Genomic DNA, 27369 nt, shown 5'->3' with positions numbered 1-27369 from the left:
GTGGAAGTCTCTAGGCAAAAGCAAAGTAGTGTCAGCATTTGAAGCATATTTAAAAATCAAAGTTTCAGATTGCTGAGGCTATGTAAATAGTTTGTGGTGGAACTAATAAAATAATTTAAGTATTTTTGAGGTACTTGATTCATATCCTTGGTGCCATCATATAAAAGTGACTATTTTTCACTCTSCAGAGATCAGTCAGTTGGTTTTGAAATCAGCTATAGTCCTTTGAACACAAGGTTGGCCAGCAAGTCTGGTGTAGAGCCCCTACACCAGGTGAAGAGTTGTCATATGAGTAGAGGCTGCGGGAGTCAGGTTTGCCTAGCCTGGAGAAGAGAAGGCAGAACCAAGACCTAGCTGCGAACTTCCAGTATCTCAGGGGGATTCAGAGAAGGCTGAGCCAGACTTTCCTCTGAGGTGAAGAGTGGAAGGACAGGAGGCAGAAGGGCCAATTTGCAGCAATCTGCAGCTTCTCACTAGATGCCCTGGTAAAGCTTCCCACCATGAGGGAGCAGGGGCCCAGTGATGCCCTCCTTCCCTCCTTGGAAAGTTTCAGAACTTGACTGGATGTGACCATGAGCAACCTCATGTGAAGTTAGCTGAGCTGTGAGCAGGGCTTGGGTTGGGCGAGCTTTGTGGCTCCTCTCCATTCTGTTTTTCCTAGGTTCTTGCCTGGGAGAGGAATTTGTGCAAGGCACATCCCTAGGAAAGTAATCCCTGCCCCAGGTAGCTGTCGGCAGGGTAGACAGAGGGCAGGTGAGAAGGGAAATGAATGATTCAGTGATGGTCTTCTTAGAAAGCCAGGAGGAGAAACTGGCTCTCAATTCACGGGATTGTGCTGGCTTTTAGCACAGTTGTGCCACTTCCTGTGTATTGCCTGATGRGCTTGTTTGGGATTTGGCTAGATTTCAACGGTTAGGTGTGGGCTGAAGTGAAAATAAGGCTGAACCTGTATAAAAAGTGACAAGTCTCTGGAGAAGTCATCCTGCTATTTAATTCCCTGAAAGGAGGGTGGCAATTGCACTCAGTGGTTGCTGTGAAATTGCTAGTACAGATAACTAAAAGTGGGATAAATTTTGACTTGAAATTTGAGGTGACTGAAATGCAGATATCTACTCTTTTTCATCCAATTCCTCTTTGCAAGCAGTTCATTTAAGGATTCGAACTGAATCTTGGGTTTTGCAAATACTCATTCACATGTGTCCGTGGGGTACTGGATCAGGGGTGGATGTTGTTTTTGCTTATCAGATTCCGGATTCACTGTGAATTGGGAAYAAGTATAATAGTGGTATGTAAAGATGAAGTAAACTAGGATTTCTATATGCTTATTCAGTTGGCACTGAGAAAAAAAAAAGACACTTGAAGTAACAAATTACTTATCATAGGCTTTGCTATGGCAGATCATGGCTTGCTTTAAAGTGACATTTTTGTTCCTGTGCTTAGATAATTTAGACACTCCTCTCAAAAGAGATACCACACAGAGTGCAGTAGAGTTGAGGTGAATTGCAAAAAGGGATTATGTTTTGCATGTGGAAGCAATGAACGTGGGCTGTAGATAAACGATAGGTTTAGAGCAATCATTGTTGCTAGTGCTTGATTATATTTCTCAGGGAGAGGCTACCTTTGAAGAATTACTGTTCTCTGTGTTTGTACCATTTTATATAATGTTTGTGCTGACTTCTGTTCCTCCATTTGCTATTTGCCACTCTTTTTCACCCAAAAGTAGGATGCTGCAATCACCTAACTTCTAAGTATGCAGCAGTGGCAACAGGCTGCTACAATAGGTTTCGACAAAAGCGTCCTATAGTATTTGAAAATACCAATATTGTCTGCTTGATGGCTACATGTACATCTGTTCCAAAGCTCTAAAAATGAGGATTGCAGAGAGGCTGACGTGGCCTTTAGGATCAACCAGAGCTAGGTATAGCTGTGGCGAACCTTTAGGTTAGCAAGCAAATGTGTGTAGTTGTGCTTCCTTGCTGAAAGGTGTGTTGAGAYGCAGCTTGGGTTGTTTTCTTGCCCGGTGTAGTAGAGAAGAGGAGGGCCAGTCAGTGCTGCAGGTGTATTGGGTGAAACCAGAGCTTTCTTTTCCTATCCCAGGTAGGTGTCTAGCAGGAACATACTTCCACCTTATGAAAAGGGGAGGCAGGGAAAGAAAAAGTCTAATTAATTTGGAAGTAATAAGGTGGACTTCGCAGCAGCTCTGCCCTTGATGGCTTTTATTCTCACAAATCTGGTTTCCAGATAGTTACAGTCTGTGAACYTTTTCTTGTAATATCAAAATATTTGTAGCTATTTTCTTCTTTTCTTTTGAGGGTGAATAAATTATCTGTTGTCATTTGACACTGGTAGATGTGTTTCTTTGTTCAATAAAGAGCAAATTTTCTTTAGATTCATTTTCTTGAATTCTTGGGAAAATTGTATAGCAGCAAAATACTAGGAATTAATCTGAATAACCAGTGTGAGGTGAGAACTCTCCCTCTGCTCTGATTGGCCTGGATCGCTGAAAGCCCATGATCCGGCCRCCTCTCACTAGCTGCCCAGCTTCTTGTGGCAGATTGACATAAATCCCCCTATCCCTGGGGACCCATAATAGAGCACTCCCTGAAGTGCTCCGAATCCTGAAGGGAAATTAGGATCTCTCTCTCTTTTTTTTCTTTTTTTATAGGGTTTCTGAAGTGCTTATATTCATCCAAAAGACTGAGGGCTGTTAAATGTTTTTTGTTTTTTTCTTCCCCCGTCCAAGGTTTTTCTAATTGCCATGCTTCCTCCYTCTTCTCCCTTTTAAGTGGTTTTGGACAGTTGCAGAACTTTGATTTTGAATTTGTCTAATCTGTCGAGATAGCTAGGTAAGGAAAACTATTGTAACTGAAAATGACTCAATTTTTTTCCCCCCTTTCCTTCATTCTAATAGATATGTTTAGTCTACTTTAAAAGCTTTCTGGAGAACCTTTTATAAATGACTAATTTAAGCTTGTCAGGTTTTAATTATAATCTCTCTATACACAAGTTAAGATGCTTAACGCCAGTGAAAAGTTCTGAATACAATGCAAACCTGTGTCAAGTTGCAGAGCACTCTTACCCGTCTTAATTGCTTTCGGTTTGAACTCTAACCTTAACCCTCCCATCTGTCTTACGCAGTCCCTTCTCTCATCACAGCCACTTTCTTTCTGTAGAGTGCTGAGGATCTACCCTGATTCTGCAGGATTTTTAGTCTGGCAAAATCTGGCTCACTCTTTTTCTGCTACAGTATAATATGCTTTCCTGGAGTGCAGTTCGGGTGCCCTGGATAGAGAGAATATGCCCTGACACCCCCCCTGGTGAGATAGGACTGCTTATRTGGAATATGGGGGACCTCTCTATATGAGAAGCAACACTGGTCCCAAATGTCTTGAGAACTTCTACTTTCAGTTAAAATCACTCCCAAAGAGCATCTGTAGGGCATTTTTTTGTGTCTACAATTTTATGGATGTTGTCTTAGGTGTTTTACTCCTTTATAGGACTGATGTCTGCCTAATTTTCCAGCTATGACCCAGCTTAGTAGCAAAGAGTAGTTGCATCTTTTCCTTAGATAAAAATGAGTTTCATTCAAGCTTAGAAAATTAGCCTTGAAAATACTCAGTAAGTGCAGATTCCTTCTGGAGAGTGCATTTAAAACTTTGAATCCAAAATTGATTTGGAAGTACTTTAATCTAAAATAACCCTGATGTTAGCATTGTTGTCTGCAACTCCTGCTGGCCTCTCGTGTTCCGGTTCAGTGCATTGGCACACAGTTCCCTGATGCTGTGAAATTGAGACTCATCTGGAGATACAGACTTTTCTAAAAAGGATTGCAGGGCACTTACGACTCCTCATTTCGTTAGCGCGGTGAAAGAGTTCTTTTCAACAGTCAGGAATCTTACAATGAAGTGGGCAAAAACTAAGCAAATCAAGCAGTAGAGAATCTCCTGTTGAAATGCCRTGAAGGAAAGGCTGCTCGGTATGTTTGGGGGGGGCATAAGTTTAGAATTTTTAGAGATGAAGGTTAGTGTTTTAGAATGTCTTTCTTTTTAGTTTGAGGTCTCAGGCAAAGCATAAATATATACGTAGTCAGTTGGCACTTCAGTACTCTCCACATGCTTTTCRTTCTCAACACTCAGCTAGGTCATACGATCTTTTTTATTGTTTTTAACCAAGTGAAACCATCAGCATCTTCATGTACATTAGTGAGAATTAAATGGAGCATAAATAACTGAAYTGAGGAGCAGACTTCCACCTTAAGAGGATCAGTTGCTGCACAAAGCAATGGTAATGATCCAGAGGAGCAGGATGCACTGAGGAAGAGAGTAGAGCGTGAGTTCCCTCCAAAGTGCAGGTGACAAGTCATAAATTCTTGTAGTGGAGGTGGTCTGAAATTCAAGGAATAGGATTAGAGAGCTACTATAGGCTAATGAAAATGGCTCCTTTAGGATCAGCTTGAGTTAAATTCAGTGGTCAGCTGTAAGAACAGGAATGTCTTCTGCAATTCAAACTTCTCATCCATGTTCTGAATGCTGTGATGCTCCTGAACAGTTAATAGAGTATGCTATGTTACAGTGTATTTCATTCTTMGATGCTTTAATGCAAACCAAATGTCATACTAACTTGCCCCAAACACTTAGTGCTCACTTTGTTCTGGCACAGCTGGCAAATTGCAATAGAGTTTTCAAAGCCTTCCTGGAGCATTTTGCAAAGAGACATAAGRAAAAAAATGTCTTACAATTTTACCCTCTTACTTGGGTCGTTTTTCTTGTCCAGAGTAATAGCGCTCAAATCCTATCTCTATACATCACCTCAGAGGAACTCATTATTGAAGGAGTGTACAACAGCTAATGCCAAGAGACCACTCTTAATTCTTATCAGCATAATTTCTTGTAAAGAAGGGTAGCATTAATGGCCAGYTGTGGATTGCAAGCCCTGACTTAATCTGTTTTGAATGAACAAAAATAGTTTGAGATGTATGGTTACTAGCCGRCTTCAGCTGGAACAAATATTTAATGAAGAGTGTTGTACTGGGGGGCTGCATACCTTTTCCTGCGAAYGAAGGGGGAGCTGGCCAGGAGCACAGCTTTCTCCATCCTGATCATAGGAGTGAAATGAGGTAAAGCAAGATGTGCCTGTGGAAGGAAGCTCTGGCTAAGTAAGGCTCAAGCTAGACTGCAGCAGATAGAAGAATGGGAGCCAAAGAAGTGTTTAGCCCCAGCTTTCTCTCCCTTTTCCATCTTTGTTACATTTGAAGAACAACAACTGTATTTGATATAATTTGCAAGAAAGTTCTCCCTGACAAAATTCACTCTGCTTTTTTTTAGCCTTGAAATATTAAACTGCCTTTGCCAGGGTAGGAGTGAGGAGGGTGTTGCCCTGTCTTGGGTCAGTGGTGGGATGTGAAGCATCATTGCAGTTTTTGATGGGTGGTACTTGTTGAAATGACTAGGGTCTTCATTAAACTGCACGCATGACCAGAATATCTGCCGTGGTCCTTCTGTCTCTGATCGCTGGCATTGCAGACATCTTGACCTTTGTCTAGTTGGTCTCGGACAAGAGCCATAACTGAGCAAAGTGTTCTGGTTTGCCCTTGCTGGCTGCTCTTGGCTGCCTCATGCTGACTTGCTGTTCCTCAGAACCTCTCCTCTGTCTCCCAACTGACTGCACTTAGGCAGAGGAGTTTGATGAGGGAAAGGCAAGATCTTTAGGAGCTGGTATTGGGACTTTCTGAGGTAATTGCAGGCCCCTGAAGTTTGACTAGACATTGCTGTGCTTGACTGCAGGTGTAATCTGGTGAAATCCAGTGCAATTGCACTATGTCTGGACCGCTTGTGGGAATCTCTTCTGCGACTTCCTATTGTGCAGCTGAAGTTGCAGACTGTGTTRTTGGGTTCTGTGGTAGTGTGTTCCTTTTTAAATGACTGATGGACTGGAAGCAATCTGGTCAAGATTTTCAAAGCCAAGCAAGGGATCTAGTCGTATGGCTTGACTTTTTTTCACTGGGTACTGTATGGCTACATTCACCAAAGCAACTCTGCAAATTTTATGCTGCGTTTTATGATTATGACTTTCCAACCTTGCCAGTCTTTCAGGAGGTCATACAGTGTCATTCAAAACTTCAGCGCTTGCAGGAGGTTAGAGCTTTGTTTGTATCCAAGATGATACAAATTCTACTTTTTAGATCAGTAATTATTTATTGGTTGCTTGCACAGTGATCACGAATGCAAAACTGAGATTCAGAGTCTTCCGGCTGACCACACCTGGAGGCTTAACAAGCCTGACACTGTGCCCACCTCAGTCCCTCTCAGACAACAGGAAAAACCACTTTGAAATATGGGGGGGGGGGAGGTCTACTCTCTTAACCTTGTTTTCCCTCCACTACCTTCATGAGACAAAATTCCAGTCTGCTTTATTTTTTAAGTCAGCAAACTGATTATATATTGTAAAAGATCAGTGTTTTCATGGGTGAGTAGTAATTACTGAGTAATGGCTTAAAACATTTCCTGAAGGAACATAAAGCTGTTTTTAAAAGTCAAGAGTACATTAAAAGGATTACCATGTAGATTTGATTTTTAGATAACACTAAAATGGATCCCAAATGGACTTATGAAAAGGGATGCTATCTCTTTAATGGAAAGTGCATGGTCTGACAGCTCAGCATGCAAATGGTCCTGCAAAGAAGTATATTGCATTTTTGCCTTTCAACAAAGAGAGAAGGAAATAGCTCTCCTTCCTGCCCTGCCCCTTTCAACTTTTAATAGGGGATGAGTTGGTCTGGTTTTGCCARGACAGGGAGAAGAGCCCAGGTTTTCAGGATAACTGCATCCTTCTGAATCATTTGGGAGGTGTATTTCTTGACTTCTAGAAGGTCAGCAGCAATTGTATCTGTTTCATGGATTGCATAAAGTGGAGTGACTCTCTCTGCCTCCTTTGTAGGTGAATCCTTACTCATCTCTTGATAATGAAGAAAATATGCAAATAAATCTGTAGTTACTATATATTTCTAGAGGTAAAGTGCAATTGTACTAATCTTGTGAAGGGTATGGGCATCAGTGTTTGGCTTTGCAGAAAGATGTAGGGGAGGGGCTGTTACTTTCCTACTTGAATAACTTGCAGTCACTAGACCTACCTGCTATTTCATAGTTGCCAGCAAAACTTTCTCGTGATTGATGGTGTAAAATATACTTTTGGCCTGAGTACGATTTCTTCAAGAAACATTTAAAAGAGTGTGTTCATATTTCATTAAATACAGGGCACCAGAATTCCAAATTCTTCTGTGGTATTGCACAAATTATTATAGGCTCCAAAAGTCTTGAGAAATTTCTATAAGCCTGTGAAAGATTTGGATTGGATAGTCATCATTGTCTGCATTAAGGCTTGTGACAGATTGCTTCATCAGTGTACACAGAGCAGAACATCAAATGGCCATTTGGCAGTGGGCACTGAAATTCTATTAAGGTTGCCAAAAGCTTAGCTTGACATTGTATATGTCTGCTAAAAGGCTGTAGAAAAGATGGTGGTGATCGTGCAATGATATAGTTCTTTTCTCCTTAAAATATTCACATATATAGTGTACCAAATCTGTCAGGGTGATGTTAATGTTTCACTGCTAAACCTGAGCTCTGCTACACCGCAAATCTTTGCATATCTCTTGAAACTTCACTAGTAATATGGTAAGCAACACATTTTAACCAGAAAACGAGAACTGTGGAGTATTACACAYGCACATGGAAATAATTGACTTGAATTTTAACTTCTCAAACATTCTTTGGGATTTTAACTTGATACAGAGTTTTTCCATTTCATTTTCTTTCCCTTTGGGAAGAAGGTGAGGGAAAGGACAATAAACAGCCCCCAAATTTAACATTGATGCTCAGGTTGTTCCTAAATCCACTGGAAAGTGAGGGATGAGTCCTTAACTTCGCAATCATTTGACCTGGAGACTCTTCTTACATTGGCTTGCTTTGGCAGCCAAACCCCTTGAATAGCTAAACTTTGGAGCTTAGTATCATTTTAATGGTAACCTGCAAATCTGTGGACTATCAAGGAATATAGGAAAAATTCTAGAGTAATAATCCCTAATAATCATTTTCTCATCTGTGTTATTCTCATACTGCTGTAAAGCTGGTTTGAGAGTAGTCTTTCCATTGCCAGACCCTGTATATATTCCTTGGTCTTATTCTACTACAGAAAGTGAATGAGGGAAATGGCTACCTGAAATCATGACCTTTGCCAGACTGTAGGATGTTAAATTATGACTAATCAAGAAAATCCGATCAGAATGTTCTGAGACTAGGTTGAAAGTATAAGAAATCTGCATGTTTTTAACTGTTCCCAGGGATCAAAACAGTAAAAATGGATTTTACTGAAACATGGCATGTGCTAAGAATAAGCTTTGGACATATGCCAATTATGAAAAATTAAAGCTCAAACAAGCATATTTTATGAGCACAGGGAAAATGTTGCTTACAGGAATGATTTATAGAAACTGTTTTGCAGCAGCAATTATTACGGTTTGCATTCAGTCCTGCTCATGCGCTCCTTTACTGCTACGGGTTGGCCTTTGGAAAGCATTACTCAGTAACAGAGGGAGTCCTCAGTCTCCAAACTTTGGAGGAAAAGGAAAATCGAGATTCTGACCCCGGACCTTATCTCCTGAATCAGGACTCACCTTAATACAGATCAGCATGATGGGAAGGATAGTTTTGGATGCATCTTTTCCTGAGCAAGTGGCTTAAAAATAAGGTATCTGCATATGAAGTTAGAGGGGCTCAGAAAGCTTTGGATCACTTTGGCAGCCGCAAGTGCCATAGGAAGCTAGACCCTACAGTAAATTTCACTGAGGTTTATTCAGAACCTCTAAGGCCAAAAAAAATTGCCATTGCTATTGGAAAAACTATAACATAGTTAGAACGGAAATTCTGATCAAAATGTTGTTTCTCTTATTAACTGCCACCTCCAACTACTTTTTCACCATGCTTCGTGAATTTATTCCATAATGATTCAGAAGAAAGAATGTCACAAATGAATTGCTAAAGCCACTGTAAAAATCACGTGTTGTATATTGTAGTATGAAACTGGAAATGAAGAAAGACTGTGGTTACTCATTGAATAATTTTGATGAATGGTCTAAAGCTTGTTCATAAGCATTTCCTTGCGAGTACTCAGTGTTCCAAATGTAACGTTTTAATTGGATATACAGATGACATGATGAGTTTCACCTTGCTGACTGTAAATCTTCAAACTAAGTTCTTGGTGAAGATGTTCAAGACTGCATACTTTCAATTCAGCGGAAGTGCACAGTTTAACTTGTTCTCAGGGTGTAATATTCATAGGTGAGTAATACAATACCGGGAACACAAAGTGAGTCTCTATTCAAAGGGAATGAAAATTCACTGCATCTTTTTGGCAGTGACTGTCTGCATTTACTTAAGTGGGTGATGCAGGGCTCTAATGCTTTTAAATGATATCAGATCCTCTGAAAAAAGACGCAAGACTGCTGCTTATTTATGGTGATGAGACAGGAGTTAATAAGATTACGCCTGTTCTTCACTTACTTTTTCATCTTTTGCAGCCAAATGTTAGAGTGGTTTTTTTTTTTGTTAGTAGGCAAAAGGAGGTCAGTTCATTTAAAGACTGTTGATGCTAGAAATAAACATTTTTTCCCTCAAGTGGAACTCTGAAACCTAGACTCTATTGCCTAACTGCCAAAAAGTCCAATCTTTAAACCAAAATTGCTTTTAGCACTGGAATGCTGGATTCCTACAGTAATCGCTTACATAAATTGCAATAAATCTGAAGAAAAAGCCCACTCAAAAGTGCAACATAAACCTGTAAGAATTGTGGCCTTCAGAGGATGAGTTGTTTAGAAACGTGGTAACAGAGTCCGAAAGCCACTACTCAGGCAAGAGTTTGTATTGGAGAATAAAAACCTAATTCCAGTGCTGCTGTGTGCAGGGTGCTGTACAAGTGGTTAGGAAGTGTTATTCATGTCAAGAACCTTGGTGGTGTGGGTTTTTTTTTTCCAAAGTTACTGCTTTTGTCGTTGAGCAAGCTTTTWTGCTAAGAGCAGCCAATCTTAGAAAAAGTTTTTAAAAAAATGCAGAGGGAAAGAGTTAAAGCCATCTGCCTGAAAGCATTGTGTAAAACATACACACAGTGTTGGGGAAATAAGCCAATTATGTGTGCTTCACAGGAGGTGGGGGACTGACCTTTGTGTATAATTAGTTCTTTTATTTAAAGCAAAGATTTTGAATAGAATAACTAATTAGCTGTCATAAATGGCAAATTGAAGATTTTGGCCAGATTCCTTGGGGAACGTGGGAGGACGTCCCTCCTCCCAGCCCGTACTGTGCGCTCTCGCGCTCCTCATTAGGCTTGTTTTTAGTCCTCTGCAGCGGTAATGAGGAGTGCAGCGGCGGCGCTGAGCTGAGCCCCCTCTAACAAGGCACGAAACGCAGGTGGGACGTCCAGCACCGCCTTCAGCACCGCCGCGGTGGGCGCAGGGCAGGCTCGCGTGGGAGGGGGAGCCCAGCCGCGCAGCCGGGGGGCTGAAAAGCCSTGGTGATATCACCTGTTTTATGCTCTGGACTTGACTGTATAAAATACAGGCAAGCTGCAAAGCCTTGAGGCATATATCATTAGCCAGCAGTCCCACATTACTCTTTCAGACCAATTAACCTTTAGAGTTGCATTAAAGAAATTAGGTGGTGAACTTCATGCTTTCAGAGGGGACCAGCAGCTCTCTTGCAGACCAGAGCACTGTGGAGACGTACGCCATAGGACCATTGCAGATAACTGTTACTTAAAAGGTCTACCATTTATAAAAAGTTCCTAGGCTCTCTTGGAAATGAGGCTTTATGAGCAGTGCCCTTAGCTGATTGCCATGTGAATGGAAATATCACTAAAATGGCTTAGAAAAACTTAGGGGTGTACTTAGTGGACACTTGCATTATAAAGCCAGGTGAATAATTTTACAGAAAGACCCCGACTGAGAAGATATGGGCTGATTGAAGCTAGTTTGTCCGGCTGTGAATGGAGGTAAAGTTTAGATTACYCACTACAATAACAGCCTCTTTAGACACAGTCATAAATTTCAATATGACCAGAGGTGGTGTCTATAATTTTTTAATGTGCATTGGAGCTCGGAGCACTCAAAACAGGTTTTGTTTTGTATTTACCAGCAGCAAGTCTATTAAGTTGTAAAGGGCGAAGAAGAGTGTATGTAGCCAAAAATAGAAAGGCTTCAGCTACTGTTTCCAAGAAAAGATAGCGACGGAGGGCTAGCGACAGGAGAGGAGAAAGGAACTTGATGTTTCTTTCAGAATTTAGTAGTTGCCCAGAGTTCCCTGTGGGAACGYGTGCTGGAGCAGTTGAGTATCCGGTCGCTGGTTTTCCTAGCTCTGCAAAGGCCCTTTTCTTTTTCTCATCCTAGCTCACGGCGTGCGCGTGGAGCCGGTCTGAGGTGGCCTTTTGTTTCTCGACAGCCCCTAGTTAGGCGCCACATGCCCCCGATCACGTCGAGCTCCGACTCTCAGCCTGTTTGCCAAGCGCCGGGGAAGACGTCTAAACAGAGAAAGGAAGCAGCGTTGCCGTCTCGCCGTGGGGAAGTCTGCAGAAAGAGCAGCAGCCCTCCACGTAGCTCCTGCCTGCGAAGCCCTGACTGTTCGGGGCTTGTCAGCAGGGAGGGAGGAGGCGGGTAGAGGGGCTTGGCATCGCCTGGTCCTCTCTCTGCAAGCCTGCAGAAGGGGTTAAGCTTTGGAGATGCTGCTTTCCTGTTGCTTAGGAATGACATGGCAAGCGTGCAAGGAACCCGTGCTGATCCGCTTTGGCGGTTTGTGAAATTTTGTGGCTCGCCTTGCCTGCTGTGTCAGCTCACCAGCTAATTGCAGCTGCAACTTTTCTGCAGCTGTGGGAGCGCGCCGTTCACGTCGCTTGCTTGGGATGGCAGAGGGAAGCCTCACAGACCAAAATGCGGTTTCAAAACACTGAACCTGACCAGCAGAGGCTGACCTTGCTCGTTATTCTCTGAGTGGGAATAGCAGCTTTGAACATCGTATGATCTCTGAAATGGTACCTTTTTCATTAGAAAGCCCCCTGCTGAACACTGACCAAATACATAGCTTTTTTCCTTGCTTAAGGTACTGTTTWAAAAAATATATATCTGTTCCTTTGCTAGTTATTAGAAGAAAATCAAAGTGTTCCATTGCTCTTACTCGCAAAAGCCTCTCCGAAGACGGTGATGCGCTTGCAGTAGCCAGGAGCCRAAGCCGGCAGCAGGCAGGGCTGGGAGGGCCGCGAGCGGGGCGAGAACTGCCGCAGCCGCCAGCCCCGGAGTGGTCGGGCACCGGCTCGCTCGCCGTGTCGGACAGAAACCCTCGCAGGCTGCCCGCCTGCCTGCGCTGGTCCAAGCGGCTTCGCTTAGCGGGTTTTTCTTAATCGCAGGGATGATCTCAAACYGCACTCGCGAAGCCTAAAGGCTTCCACTTGCCTGGGGTCGGTCGGACTTTGGATTTGGTGTGGTCAAACCTTACGATGATGTGTTTAATCCTGACACGGATATACTCAGTACTTTTGCATATATATTTTTCAGTAGAGAATCAGCAATGCTTAAAACCTCCAGGATTTTGTGTGTATTTACAGGTGAGGAATCAAAAGCTAGAAGAGAACTGGGAAAGAACTGGGAATTCAAGTTCTGTAGAAAACAAACTCTTCAAGATAGATTGAAAAAGTGAACATTGTGCCATAAATTTCTGATGAGAAGCACTTCTCAGACTAAGGATAATTGCTTGACCATTTTTTTAAATTTAAGAGTGTGTGTGTATGTATGTGTGTGTGTGTATATATATATATATATATGTATATACACACATATATGCTATATATTTGTGTATATATATGTACTTTATATACACACATATATATACACACACATATTTAAATAGTGACATATTTAAATATATGAATGCCTAACCAGTGAATCTAGCCAAATTTGCAAGATGAACATTGCAAAAAAACTGCACCACGACACCATTCATAACAAATCCTTCTCTAAGGGTAGATAGCTTGTATTTAGGGACCCTATTTTGGGGAGGAGAAAGGGCCTGACACCTTGGTATCTAGGGCTCCTATATTAAAAAATAATTATCCCATTGAATTCTTAGTTTTCCTAGGTGCAAACTATTTTCTTTCACCAGTGCTACTCATCTTACACTGTCCTTATGTGCAAATATATATACGCACAGTTCCCTGTCTTAGAATATGGCAGTCTCTTTCCATGAAGTGTTAATTTCCTGGTGTGGAATTTGATAGAACATGTCGTGAAGATCTTAAGCTACCTGAAAAAAAATGACTCATGAAGTGAAGCTTCTCTTTGCTCTCAAAATGTACCCTGTAAAAAGCAGTACGTACTCAGAAGGACTGGGCCACTTTCCTCATTCTTGTAAGAAACTCACACAAGGATTGCACAGCTTCTGGAGTTTGACCTTGAACATCTGCAGCATATTATGCTTCTCAAACGTCCCTGTCTTTTCTCTCTTCCCAAATGCGTGGCTGTTTATTTGTGGACGTCTGTGCATAATTTCTCGGAAGCTCCCAGGAACCCTGGCAGAACCGGCATGAGTGGCCTTACATGTTGCATATGTGGCAGTTGAACACAGATTTAAGTTTTCACTTAATTATTGCATATTTGTCATGCGTGTCAAAAGTTTGCTAGTATCGACTTTGCAAGTGGGTTTAGAGTGTGCCACAGCAAAGAGCAGAGGGCTCTTCAAGCCTTAAGAGTTTTTGAATGTTACTTGACCYGTCTCCGTGCTGCCGAGACCACTTTGATAACAAAGGGATCAATACCTCGCTGTTTGTGTGGAAGCGTCTTAAGTGCTATTGTCGTCCGCTTGCAGCTCTGACCAAGCAATTAYTACTGTGAGAGTGGTGGGTTTTACATGTGCTGAGCATTAGCCACCCGCGGGTCACCCTCGCTTTTAAGGAAAGCAGCAAATGTCACTTATTACAGTGGCACTAACTAGTTCCACTCTGGGTAAAGGGCTGTTAATAATTCCATTATAGAGCTGCTACTTTCTGGGACATCTGGCTTGCTAYAGAAATGGTGGCTTAACTTTGTGTAAGAGCATACATCCAGTGACACCTGCTACTGTAGGCAAAGTGCCCCCTCATCTTCTCTGCGTTGGTTAAGCCCACTGCATGCTCGTTAAAGGCCCGTTGCTGTCGTTTTTAGTGACTGGCACCAGTGAAAATAATAATCGGTAACAAAATAAAATCAAGGCTACAGAGAAAATGGGATTCCGGCCTCTCAGCCAGTTCATTTCTTCCTTCATCATCTCTTCTCCCCTTTCTTCCTCACAATACAATCCTTGTTTATTTTTCCACCTTGTCCATAAGTTCCGCAAAATCCTTCCCTTCCTCCCTTTTAAACTGAGAAGGGAGACAGGTTTCACGCTCACTAACCTGTGTTGGGCACAGGAGGCACTAGCTGTTTAAGAGGAGAGGAAAAAGCCGGAGCCAGCAGTGTGAAGACTGCCAAAGTGAAGAAGGCAGCCACAGCARGGTGTCCCACTAGCCTAGTGACTTGAATGTCCTGCCACCACCTCTTACCCCCTTAGTTCATGCTTGCTTTGCAGTCCCAGCTGGGATTTCCAGAGAGAAAAAAAGTCCTGACTTTTTAATACCTTTTCCAGTGGTACAAAAAGGAGGTAGAAAGCTTTGCTGGCTGTTAAGGAGTGTGGCTTCACAAATGGTAGAGAGACACTGGCTGTGTTATTTTCAGCAGTTCTTGAGGGCTTTTGAATAACATTTAATTTAGAGCAGCCCAGGGACTGCTCTAACTTTCACTGAGACCTCTGTGATCAGTGCCATTTACAAAGGAGGAAGAAAGGTGGCATACTTCATCTTTAGTACCCTCCTCTTCTTCTTCCCACAAAGCTTGATCCAGCAAAGTTGGACGGGGGCGCRGGGAGGGTACATGCAGTGGTTGCCCTTCTGATCTTCGTAATTGCCTGTAGCAGGTCATGAACAACACAAGGGTAGTGTTAATGAGGGAAAAGGCGAATGTTGAAATTGCAACCAGTTTATTCTGCTCCAGGATGTTAATTAAAAAAAGGTCTGATGTTTTGTGTMGGTTCTACTCCTAGGAAGTGAATGTCTCGTTCCTGCAAGTGAATGCTTACCCTGTGACGGCAAACAAAACTTAAGTTCCTTTGACCAGCAACTTCTTGCAACGTGAATGCCTCATAACGGAACCAGCAGCAATATTTGCTTGCAGATCACTGAATCCTACCCAGAAATGCAGGAAACCTATTTAAACTGTTTGAATATTTTCCTGACTTAATGGCTTGTTTGTGTTACAGGTGTGCCGATGTTATCTGTACAACCCAAAGGGAAACAGAAGGGCTGTGCTGGCTGCAACCGGAAGATCAAGGACCGGTACCTTCTGAAGGCGCTCGATAAGTATTGGCATGAAGACTGTCTAAAGTGCGCCTGCTGTGACTGTCGTCTTGGAGAGGTTGGATCAACTCTCTACACAAAAGCGAATCTCATTCTTTGCCGCAGAGATTACCTGAGGTAAACAGAGGAACGTAGTGCAGGCTCTTCCTGTAAGCCTCTCAGTTTGCTGCCAGATGTTTATCTTTCTAAACTTCTGCTATGAAAATGTGTAGTTGTGCATGGTTACCCTTGCCTAAAAGTGACTGGAGTTTCTTCCTCTTTYTAAGCTTGGCTTTTTGTTTGCAGTTAAAGTATTTTGTAGTCAGTGAAGTGGCATGCTATATTAGGTCAAGATAGGAGGAGAAGGCCATGACTTAACTTTTTATTATTATGAAATAAGAAAAGCAAAAAAAGTTTACTGAGAAAAAGTAGGATAACATTATGAACTCTTCTTGCATATCTCTAATATTATGCTCTTGCACAATGACTTTACCTTTTCCTTTTCTTTTTCAATTATAGCTTTTAGACAGACTTCCAATGCTTGCATTCAGTAAGTTTCAGAGTGTAAGTAAACAGAGCAAAACAGTCCAAAATTACAGATTAACTTCAATTTTTTTTTTCTTCATGAGGAACTTCAGAGAGCCCATAAATAACTCTTGAGCTAGAACTATCCTGTCAGTGTGTGTCTGTAATAAAGAGTAACTCATGGGATTTTTTTGGCTGGTGTTCTGGGGGGGTTGTACAAAAGTATCCTAGATAAGCACAAATAAATTGTAATAAGCAGCAGCCCTAATACATTCTTATGAGAGTCACACTGCAAAACACTCACAGTTTTCTTTCATTTTTCCTTTGGAAGAATGTACTTGATTTCCAGCTAATGTATGTTTGCTTTTGCTTTTTTTTTTTCATAAAGCACTGATAACATTTGCTTTTCAGCCTCAACCAGCAAACACATCTAAAGCAAAACRAAAACTATACATTGTTTTAAGACAGGGAGGTAAAAAGCCAGCTAACCTTGCAGTATTAAAAGCCAGCTATGTTAGTGTCAGTGCTCAGATGCTTCATATGTTTCAGTATAAAACATATTCCTGAGAAGTCACAGAAAGTTTTTTTGTTGTTGTTGTTTTATTTATTTTTTTCTAGTAAAACCTCAACAAGATTCTCTCTCATGAAAGGAGAGAATGACCTTGAACCAATAATGTGAAATAAGTCTGTTAGCTGCTTTGTTGGAGCTGCCCCCTTGCCTTTTGGCATCAGCGTACCAGAGCGTCCTGTGCCTGGGGGGGGTTGCTCCTGGTTGAGCTGAAGCTCCTRAGGGCGCATGTGAAATGCCTCAGCTCAAATGCCACCATGCAGGCAGCAGTCATGGGCCTACCCAGGGGGGCTGGGTGCATCTCCAAATTGTAGATGTGGAGAGACCAAAGTAAGGCTGGAACGTGTCTGGAGAGGGAAGCACAGAGTAAGCAGCCACTGGAAGGGTGGAAAGGATGTGATGAGGAAAGAATTAACTATCTTTGCTATTATGCAGTATGTTTTGTACCTTACTTTAAGTCTGAGTATTTACTAGTTCTGTGAGTCACTTGCTCTGGAGGTGTCCTTGGCCCTCTCTGTGCTAAGCTAGAGAGGCCGAGCTCCAGAAGGCTCCATAACATGCACAGATCTCTAACCCCCAGCTGTCATTTTGCTTCTTCACTGACCCTCCCTCAGTTCAGCTGTGCTCTTCCTGTATTGCAGACATAATTCTGACTTAGCAGTGAAGAATATAGCTGTTCTGAAGCATGTAACTTGTTCAAGGATCACATTAATTCTTTTTAACATAGTACCACAGTGGGGATTTATTAGCTGCTAATCACAAGGAACCTCAGTAGCTTTCAGGAGAGCTTCTTCCAGGATTAGTCTTCCTTCCRGAAACTGTACGCCACATTAGTTTTGAGAGTGTTTCTTTGCACTTGGTTGTATTAAAACACATTGCTTGTTTACACCCAGCTTGCCAAGTGATTCAGCTCTCCCCATCAGTCATTCTCCTCTTTGTTATTTACCACTTTTCCAGATGTTGTCATTTGTGCACTTGATAAACAGTGCTATTTTTTAATCTGACCTGAAAGAAAGATACTCAGTGTTGCAGAACCCTGCTAGAAATATGTCTGCTGGGCAGTGATTCCCATTTACATTTGCTTTTTGAGACCTATGGGCTACCTAGTATTTCCTCCATTTAATTAGCACTGTATTGATTTTAGTTTGTTCTAGTTTAATAACAAAAATAATGTATGGCATTGAATCTGGCACCTTAGAATAGCCAAAGGAGAGCRTGGCAATGCTGTAAATGCTTACAATAAGAGCCTGCTTATCACCATAGTTGTGGAACATCATCTTCCTTCGTTGGTTTATCCTGACGGTGCTGCTCTGAGGTGGAAAAGCTTAATCTGTGGTCTTCTGATTGGGCTCTAGCTCGCTAGTCTGGCTGGGGCACGCAGGCAGGCTGTGCTGAAGGTAGGAGGGCAGCCAGGAGGTGCAGATCCAGCCTTTGGATCAACCAAGCCGTGSTGTGAAACATGTAAGACAGCAGCTGGGGCTGGTGTTTTACCGTGTCTGTGCGGCTTCTGTCTTAGCAATAGCGAAGTGTGCTCTCCGAGGCAAACTTTTTCCGTGCGTGAAATGGGTCTTCCAGCTCCTCTGCCTCCATTTGTCAGGCTAGAATAGTCCCTGGTCATCCAAGGGGGGAGTCTGCTGGTATTTGTGCAGCACTGTCAAATTGTGAAGCAGAGACCTGTGTGGCCTTGTAAAGCTGGGTCAGACAATCTCTGCACTAAATAAAATTCAAATACTGTGCACAAAAATGGGAATAGTCTGTATGTATCACTAGAGACGTGCTGCGCAAGTCGACTGGCTGCAGAATCTCCTCTAGATCCCTGCAAGTCTTAACCATGTCAGACGGCGGCTGTGGATAGATTCGTTATGTTGCTAGCTAATTTTTGTGGGGKTTTTTTTAGTACTTCCTGCTTTAAATATTTCCTCCTTTCTTAATTTAGTCTGTTATAGCTGTGTTGACCACTGGAAATACTTCATATCTGTTTTTGCTGGGAAGTGCAACATAATCCCAGAGAATGGGGCAGGAAGCAATAACGCTGATTTTGTAACACAGTTATTGAGACGTTCGGCTGTTTAGCCAGGTTTATAGCTGTGATGTTTTGTGTTCTTGCTGATAAGTAAATTTACATTTACATGCTTTTGAGGGTTCTGCTACACTCTTGCATTCTATTTTCTTGCTGTGAGGTAACTCTTTTAGTGTTGTAGACTAGGAATTGGAAAAGTGCTATGGAGTCCATTATTTTACGAAGCTATAAAGCTTTTTTTTTTACCTTAAAACATCCTCTGTTACCTTCTACACAGATCATTTCTTTCTCTCTTGATTTTAACTGTTAGTTTTGTGAATAGAAGCAACTAAAGTTGCTGTCACCGTCTTCCCTGTTATCAGTTCACTGCTGGTATTTTGTGTTTTTCTTCTTGGACAATCATCCACTGCGCCGCGGCCCTCGGCAAAGGCGAGCCGGGGCAGGCCGCGGCGCCGGGGAGGCGCTGGGCGCGCTGCGGCCCGCGCTCAGCCGCTGTGGGCTCTTCGGAGGAGTTCTTCGAGCGTGTGTCAGGAACTGCTAGCAGACCATAGCCGAATCATTTGTTTCAAAAGATAAACTGTCGTCATTGCTTGTGAAGGAACATTTGTTAACCTTCACGTTTCATAAAACACTTTCTTGCTCATTTTTTAATCATGAAAGATGAAATTGGATCCTGAGTTGTTATCCTTGCAGTATCACCTCAGTCTCCAGCGGTGTCTAGATGCATCTTTCGATACATTTTGTCTGAGCAAATAGATTTACCATTTGTTTCATAATCAGAGCTCCAACATTTCTACCAGTAATTATTTTTGATAAGCAAATGCTATTGAGGAACATGCTTCTAGGATAGAGGACCCTCAGGRTGCTGCTCTGAAAGTTCCTCAGATGCTACAAACAGCAGCTACGAGTTTGTTCTGGGCTGCAGTTAAGCACTCGCCGAGCTCGCTGGGATTGTTTGGGTGCTGCATCAGGGCTTCCCGGGAGGAACTGACAGCTTGAAATGCGGGGAGATGTGCTGATGAAGAGCACTGACGACTTTTTTCCTTTTTACTCCAGTTCTGGTGGCGTGGTACCGTCGCACAAGCAAAGGCAGGTCAGACTCACTTTGACAGAAACAGAACTGTCATTTCTGCATATATGATGTGCTGCTAGAGCTCATGAGTTTTTTTGTTTTTTTTTTTTTTTTTTTGATACTTAAAATGATTGGGACCTTAATTAGACTCCAAATAAACCTCAAAATCTGCCTGAAAGAAAAGATGTCAGATCAGTTGGAGTGAAAGACTTTCTGGAAAGCCCTTGTTCTCAGTGGACTTGATAGAAATTCATTTCACGAAATTTCCACATATTTTTGATCAGCACTGCAACCTGAGTATGCAGGCAGTGCCTCCAGCTGATGGGCAAGAGCTCTGCAACCCTATATGCCTGTCCAAGGGTCACGGAGAGATCCCAGCAGGACTGATGCCCCCAGAGCACTCTTTGTATCGTGGAAGCTTTAACTCCATCCACACTGAACTCCACGGTGGGCAGTTCCTCGTCCAARTAAGTTGAATCACAGTTACTGTGGTTTCTAGTTTGGGGATATTGGCTTTTGTTCCGCTCCAGGCGTYACTAGCAGTTTCAGTTAGTGAAACTAGTTTTTAGTGAATTGCTTTGGGATCCCTTTAGATGAAGTGTCCCTTATCCAGCAAATGTGCAGCATTTCTTATCGTTATGGAGTATGAAAAGTGGTCCTGTCAAGGCATGGAAGGATTTTCTCTGATGCAGAAGAATGCAGGCAAACACCTTGCTTTTAGTGGGCTTCTGCGTGTCAGTAACGAAGGCACTAAACCAGACGGACACTGAGTTGTGCATTTAAGCGCAAGTCTTCAGAAATTGAAGAGCGTATACCAAAACTAGCAAAATTTAAGCTAAACTATCAGARACATCAATAATGCTCCTGAATGTAGCTTCAGACTGCAGATGCTGAAACGCATTTGAAGCAGGGAAGAGTGTATTTTGTTTTTTCTGCAGTAAGAATGTAGTGTGCATACATGCGCCAACAGTGTGCAGTGTCAGATGGTGATCTGCTTTTCAAGGGACACATTCAGTGTGTTTATGCCCAAAAGTGCTCTTTCCTTGTGAGGAGAGGAGGTATAAATGCAGTGTGGCTGAAAARTGGTGTCTGCTCAGAACCTAAAAATGTCCTTAAATTGAAGTACACTTCTTGCATCGCAAYAGAGAATCTTACGTGCTACATAGGATACTCCTACACTTGGTATCTATATAGATTAAGGAGGATTAATTAGGCTCGAAATGCWTTGTGTCTTGGCAGCATTGTTGTCCTTTGTGCTGTTAAAGCACAGATCTTTTTCTCTGTAGTAGCTGGTCCAGGAGTTTCCCACAGCCCAAGCTTTCCAGGATAAACAAGCCATGCTTAGTTTGTTCATTGGCTTTTTTCTTTTCTTTCTTTCCCTCCATAACCTCCCAATGAGGAGGAAAGCTTGTGGGGAGTAATTCTTCCGGGCTTTGATGTACTAACATGCCTCTAGCACTTTCAAACTGGCAGTTTTCTGACAGCTGTTTTTAAACTCCCCTAAGAGAACATTACTCTGTGTGTGTTCAGCAGTGGCTGAGGCGGCCAATGTGCGTTTTAATGTCAGCAGCATCATTTTTGCCATAGGAAGGCTGTGGCGGGGGAAGGAGAGAAGGACTTCTACGTTTTATCAGAGTTGTAGCACCAACTGTAAATATCCCAAAAATACAGAGGGAGAGACCAAAGGAGACAAAATAAGTGAACATTCAAGTGAGTTCTCCAGCTGAAGACAGACATCCTTGAGCAACCTTGAAGTTTATGCCCAGTAATCTGTGAGCTAGTGTGGTCACCCATCTGGAGGGCTTTTTATACTACACTGGTTCGGCTCCTCCTGTTAAGCTATCCATGAATGACAAGCCCTTTGGCATGCAAGATGTAAATTCTTCCGAACTGAACTTGAAGGCATCATGAAAGGACAACTTGACCAACTTCATTAGTATCAAAATGTGTTTCCCTTCCTTCGACTGACATGACTTTCCACTGCAGCACTGACAATATTATCCTGGAAGGAAGGGTTCACCAACTAATGTATTTACCATGCCAAAATGCCTGTGGCTAATGCAATATCTTTATCTGATTTCTGTACTTTTTTCACAGTAGCAAGGAGAAACAAATGATTTCTTTGAATATTACACAAAGGCTGATTACAAGGAAATTGGGAACCTTGAGCCTCAAGTTGCTTTTGAGTTTACACTTTTTATCTCTTTAGCTGATGTTCAGGCTTTCCATGCAGTTATTGGTGTATTCAGTACTTTTGTCAAATCAGACATATCTCAGCATATTTCTTATTCTGATATCCTTGGATGCATGGTTTGGGGGAAAATACTGATTGTAAGCAGTTAAGAGTCTGCCTCACTAGAAAGTTAGCTGTTCCAAATTGGTAGAGGGAAAATCTTTTATGGCAATAAATTCAGGCACGTAAAACAAGTCTATATCTAGAGTAGGTCTTAATGAATCTAGGAAATAAACAACAGCAGAAACAGAAGGAAAGTGTATGGTTCACCTTCTAGTTGGAGACAGCATGAGCAGGGAGTGCAGTAGCTCTTTGAAAACCTGTGTAGCCAGATAATCTGGATATACAAGTATATAGACAAATATTTAAGTATACAAGATACCTACAAATGTAGGTGCTTATCTTTAGATAAGTGTTTCATAGAATCATAGAGTTTAATCTTCTTTCAACTCTTAATTCTTACCTTTTAGTGTTGACAAGGCCTATTTTATTGAGGAATTACCAGTTTCAACTCAGCTGTTTAATTTTGAACTTATGCCTTGTGCCCATGCTTATGTTGTATTAAAAAAAAATTAAATATCAAAACTCCCAACCTATGCATTCTGTACCTTCATAATTTGCCTTCATAATTTGTACGTGCTTGTCCTGGTTCCTCTTTTTTATCTCCTGTGAAGTCAGCAGCTCCAAAGTTGTCACTCTGCATGTGGAGGGAAGACTCCTTCCTTCTTGCAGGCTATTAGCTAGTCAGACCCTGGCCTAGAGAGAAGATAGGAAATGGGTAYTCTTTCCTTGAAGCCAGTGAATAAAACAGATTGTTGTTTTTAATGGCGACTGGTTAATTGGCGCTAACCAGTTYCTCAGTGTAGCCAGCCTGCATTTATGGTTTGAGAAGGAAAAATCTTTAAAGAGGTGCTAAACATTTTATGAGAAATTTCTTCRCGTTTTCTGTGCAATAAGGACCCTTGGCCATTCTCTTCTCCCCCAAAAGCTGCAGAGTGATGCTGATTTTATTATACATTGAGTTAACTTCAGGAACTGACTATGGAACTGGTGAATTCTGGATGATTGTACGGAAGATTGCTCTTCAATCCAGGCAAGACTCTACATAGAAAGCATCCTCTGACGGTTGCATGCTACTTCCAAGAGCGCTCCCCTCTTTTCCCATCAATTCATTTGTATTCACTGCTGCTCCCATATGCCAATTAGCTTTAATTTTTACTATACACAGTGACATCAATGGCCAATCAGACTAGAGCATAGCTGTAAACTACAGAAAATTGTCCTTGCACAACTCCTGCTTTTAGACTGGCTGACAACAATAGACATGGTTAAGTTCAGGCTAAGAGCCATTAAACATAATTACTACCACAGGCTAAAAGTTTAATTGTGTTAAATTTTAAATCTGCATAGTCTGTGCTTATTTACAAGCTGGCTATGTCTGCCTGTTACATAAGAGAGAAGAAATCTGAACTTAAAAATTGTTGCCTTTTAACTTCAAAAGGGAGATGAAAAAAAATGTTTTTATAGAAGAAGCAAAACAATTCCAAGCTGAAACCCTTCTATATTTCAGCCTTCTTTTGTGCCAGTAGCACCAAGCTGGTAAGTAGATGCTGAGCATCTTCTGATAGATTTCTCTAATGCGCTTAAACTTTGCTTGTATGAATTTGTGAGAGAGTATCACATCTGTTATGAAGGTGTCTGGGGGACAGAATGCAGGTCAGTTTGTTCGTGTGGCGTTGTTTTAAGTTTAACCACACATGGGGATTTTGGTAGATTTTTTTCCTGCTTCTTGTCTTCTCTCCCTCCTCCAATAATGTTAAGCTCCCTACTCCAGAAAGTTTCAGCTCATGTAGCCTCCAGGTAAGTAAGTATCAGAAGTGGCAACTTCTTAAAAACAAAACAAAAAGGCAAAAGAACTTCTTCATTTTTCTTTTCTTCCAGCAGATTAAAAAAAGGGGGGGGGGAGGTCTGTGTTCACTGAACTCCAGGTTACAGCATATGTATATTTTAGAATATAACAGGGCTCTAAATCACTCCCTGAAAAGCAGGTTAAAATTAGGAAGTGCTAGAATAAGTGTGAAATATTCATCGGTTGGGGAAAGGGAGGGGATGGAGGACTTTGAAAGTTAATAAAAGAGAAAAAGATTAGCACACTGACTGCTGGAAGCTACATTTATGTAGACATTAGAAGGCAACATGATTTCAGCTGGACCGAACATAAGCTTCAGATCTTATGCAAACACGGAAAGCTGTTTAACAATTGGTTTACCCCCAACCCCCGTAAAAGGGACAGGTGAATGTGATGCCAAATACATTTTTCATGTTTCTTAAGCTAACTGTTTAAATAGTTAAGTGAACATCTGTCCCAATTTCCCCATCATTTCCATTTAGAAAAGTCTCCTATTTGAAGGCTGAAGAAAAGCGCCTGCTTAACAATGCAAATGGTGCTGTCTGGGGCCCCTTTATTTTGTTTAATCTAGACTGAGCTCCACACAACTGTGATGCTAATGAATAATGGATATTTTATACTTGTGCTTGTAGCAGCGCTGGTCACAGAGCAAATCTAGGATTAACCTCGTGGTTTCCCTGCCTGATASTTTGGGCCCACCGTTTGCTGCAACTTAGGTACTCTGAGATCACTTGCCTTGTTYTGCGGAAATGACAAAACTGCAGCAAAGCTGGCTGTGCTCGCTGTGCTGACGTGCGGTGCTCATCGAGGGGGGCAGTAACCTTGGAGAAGGGACGGGGGAGATGTCTGCTAGTGGCTGTGATTTGCGAGCGGGTCCTGCGTGAGGGCCAGACCGTTTCGGGGTGGAGACCTGTACGCTTTCAATGTCGCATTTTTTCAGCGCAATCTGCTGGCGTTAGGGACCCCAGCGCTGCCCGCAGCTGCCTCTCCTGCCGCCCGCGGGAGCAGGAGCAAACCGGGAGSCAGCTTGTGGGGAGGAAGGGGCTGCCCATTACATGTTGCATGTGTAGGTAGTGAATTTGCCCATGCAGTTGGGCGGTGTAGCAACATGGGATTTTGTGTGGCCTTCTCAGCCTTTCCAAATGGAGTTTTGGAGGAAGGATGCTTGGTACTCCCTCTGCAACCTTTCTGCCTTGAACGGCTGTAGCACAGGCGTTTGGTTGGTTTGTGTTAAGTTTCCAGGGAAAAAGTATTGCTGTTTCTTCAGAAGAAATCTTGATACAACTGCCAATGAAAAATAAAGGGACTTTTTTTTTTTCCCTTAACTGAGAACCAAGCTAACTTTGGTAGTGCAGCACTGTGAGGGTAGGAGAGGTATGTGGAGGTTTCCGTAACGTTACTGAGTGGTTTAGTTCACAATTACTGGCCAATAATAATTAGTATTGATTAGCTCAGCAAATTACAGCTTTAGAAATTGGTTATAGATTTTCCTGGTGCATCTTGTCTGTGTGTTGTGGACTCAGCCAGAAGCAGCGGCGGGGAGCAGCCCGCGAGCCCGGCCGCGTCTGCAGGCGGCGGCACGTCACCGCACGCAGAGCGTGCGATGAGCAGCAGTGATACATCTGSAGCCTCATAGTCCCAAGAATAAGATTTTTATCTTCTCCTAAACAAAGCGCTAGCCATATGTGCATTGACGACAGTCTCAGGTGAAACTTGCTTTTACTGGCTGGTTGATTCATGCCSTGACCAGTTCCTGTGGCTTTAGTGTAACAGCGGCGGGCTGCCCCCGGCGCACGTGCGGGTCTGCAGAGACGTGTTCGAGAACGGGGCCGGTGGAAAGACGCTGCAGYCTCGGCCGAGTCCCCCTGCGGGAGCCGTAACAGCAGCAGACATCTGCGGAGACAGATAGCGAACGCCGAGATGGAAATGGCAGAGCTTCCCGTGCTGAGGGGCTGTCCTGGGGGCACGGGGAGCTGGCGTGGCCCGGCGGGCGAGCTGCCCGCACCGGGGAGCCAGGGCCTAGCGTCCCCAGGAGGCACGTGGCGGCGGGGGGAGGGATTGCTCTCTGTAGTGCTTTGCAAAATCCTGCTCTACTCGTCACCAGGGAATTTGTGCTCTTTCCTTTAAAACAGCAGGTAAGTAAGGAAACTTCTTCCTGAGTTATATTACWGCTTTTGCCCGTCGGAGTCGGCAAAGTTTGCAAGCCTTCTGCGTGCTGGTGCGTGCCGGCAGCCTGCCGGCCTCGGCTAGCTYGCAGCGAAGAGCGGAGGGGCGCGGGGGTGCCGGGGAGGAAGGCTGCCTCGGAGAGCCTGCCCCAGCACCGCCGAGCAGCGGGTAGTTTTTGACTGAAATTTTGTGAGCCCCAAAATAGCAGCCTGAGTGTTTAATGCTTTTCTCCATTAGACAGCAAATTAGCCCTAGGCTCACAAACCAAATGAAGTTTCGTCTTGACAGTCGGCGCCTGCTCTCCAGGCAGTTTTAGCCCAAGTTCCCGCATGCTGGTTGGTCAGCGAAATGGAGACTGCAACTTCTATTTATTGGTGCAATACAGTATTTGATACTGCTAATTACACTTAATTAGTCCTTCCACCATTTAATTAAAATGGCTTCTAATGATTGTGCTTCTTTGGCAGGCTCTTTGGTACCACCGGGAATTGTGCTGCCTGCAGTAAACTGATCCCTGCCTTTGAGATGGTGATGAGGGCCAGAGATAATGTTTACCATTTGGACTGCTTTGCCTGTCAGCTCTGCAACCAGCGGTGAGGACACAGTTATTGTACACACAAACACAGACTGATTTGTACCTTTCCCGACAAAATAGGGAAATGTTTGATCCKTGCTACCTTTCTGGGTCTCACAGCCTGCTAGTGTGAGCTCGTGGGCTTATCCGGCTGACCTGTGTGCTGCATGTTAGTACCTGTAGCCCCTTTACTCACTGCAAATCCCCTTGGAGCTGGTGGGATTTGGGGGCGGGGGGCTGTTTAAAGCTGCAGATCTGAACACTTACAGGCAGCACAGCTGCTGCTGAATAAAACAACCCGCTTTGGCATCCTTTCAGCACCTACCCTATTTGCAGAACACTGATGGTGAAGGATCTTCTCTGGCAAACTGGCTTCATTTTGCTTAAATTGGGTTTCTGACAGACTCAAAAATTGGGACAGCTAAGAAGGAGCAAACAGGAGGGAGGYGAAGGCGAAATACACTCTAGTAAGCCCTTTACAACATTAGGAACCAGTCCCTTTAGTTGTTGTAATTAATAGCGTTGCTGGTGGTGCGACTTCAAGCGGAGCGTGTGTGTTTCTGCTGGGTTGTACGCAAWGAGGAACGCACGGCAGAGCGCACAGTAAAGGGCCAGGCACGGCGTCTTCCCTCGGGCCGCCTGAATTTGGGAGGGCTGAGAAAAATCTTCCCAGTGCCCCGTCTGTTGGCGATCGTGGGCAGGACGGAAGCCCGCTGAGCCAGGCGTAGCACATCCCTGCTGTTGGTGTGTCCGTCCATCCTCGCCCAAAGCGCGACGACAGCGCGTATCGTTCTTGCGGCGTGTTCGCGAAGGCGGCAGTGACCGCCCAGGGCGCAGAGGCTGCGCCCCGCGGCACCGTCCGCG

The 27369-nt window shown here is 43.2% G+C and overlaps 1 protein-coding gene across 3 annotated transcripts in view; it reads left to right on the top strand.

Moving 5' to 3' along the window:
* LMO1 (LIM domain only 1) overlaps positions 1-27369 on the top strand; it is a 58820-nt gene that overhangs the window by 27711 nt on the left and 3740 nt on the right. For all 3 annotated transcript variants that reach the window (XM_085317176.1, XM_085317175.1, XM_085317173.1), the window contains exons 2-3: positions 15363-15576; positions 26399-26524. In XM_085317176.1, the coding sequence (XP_085173302.1) occupies positions 15371-15576; positions 26399-26524 (332 nt within the window). In that variant the 5' untranslated portion in view covers positions 15363-15370. The remainder of the gene's footprint in view (positions 1-15362; positions 15577-26398; positions 26525-27369) is intronic.

The sequence above is a fragment of the Rhea americana genome, unplaced genomic scaffold, assembly GCF_003343005.1.
Source record: "Rhea americana isolate MKP2758 unplaced genomic scaffold, rheAme1 scaffold_49, whole genome shotgun sequence".
NCBI lineage: Eukaryota > Metazoa > Chordata > Aves > Rheiformes > Rheidae > Rhea > Rhea americana.
Note: the sequence above shows the minus strand (reverse complement) of the source record. Positions and strands in the feature narration are given on the sequence as shown.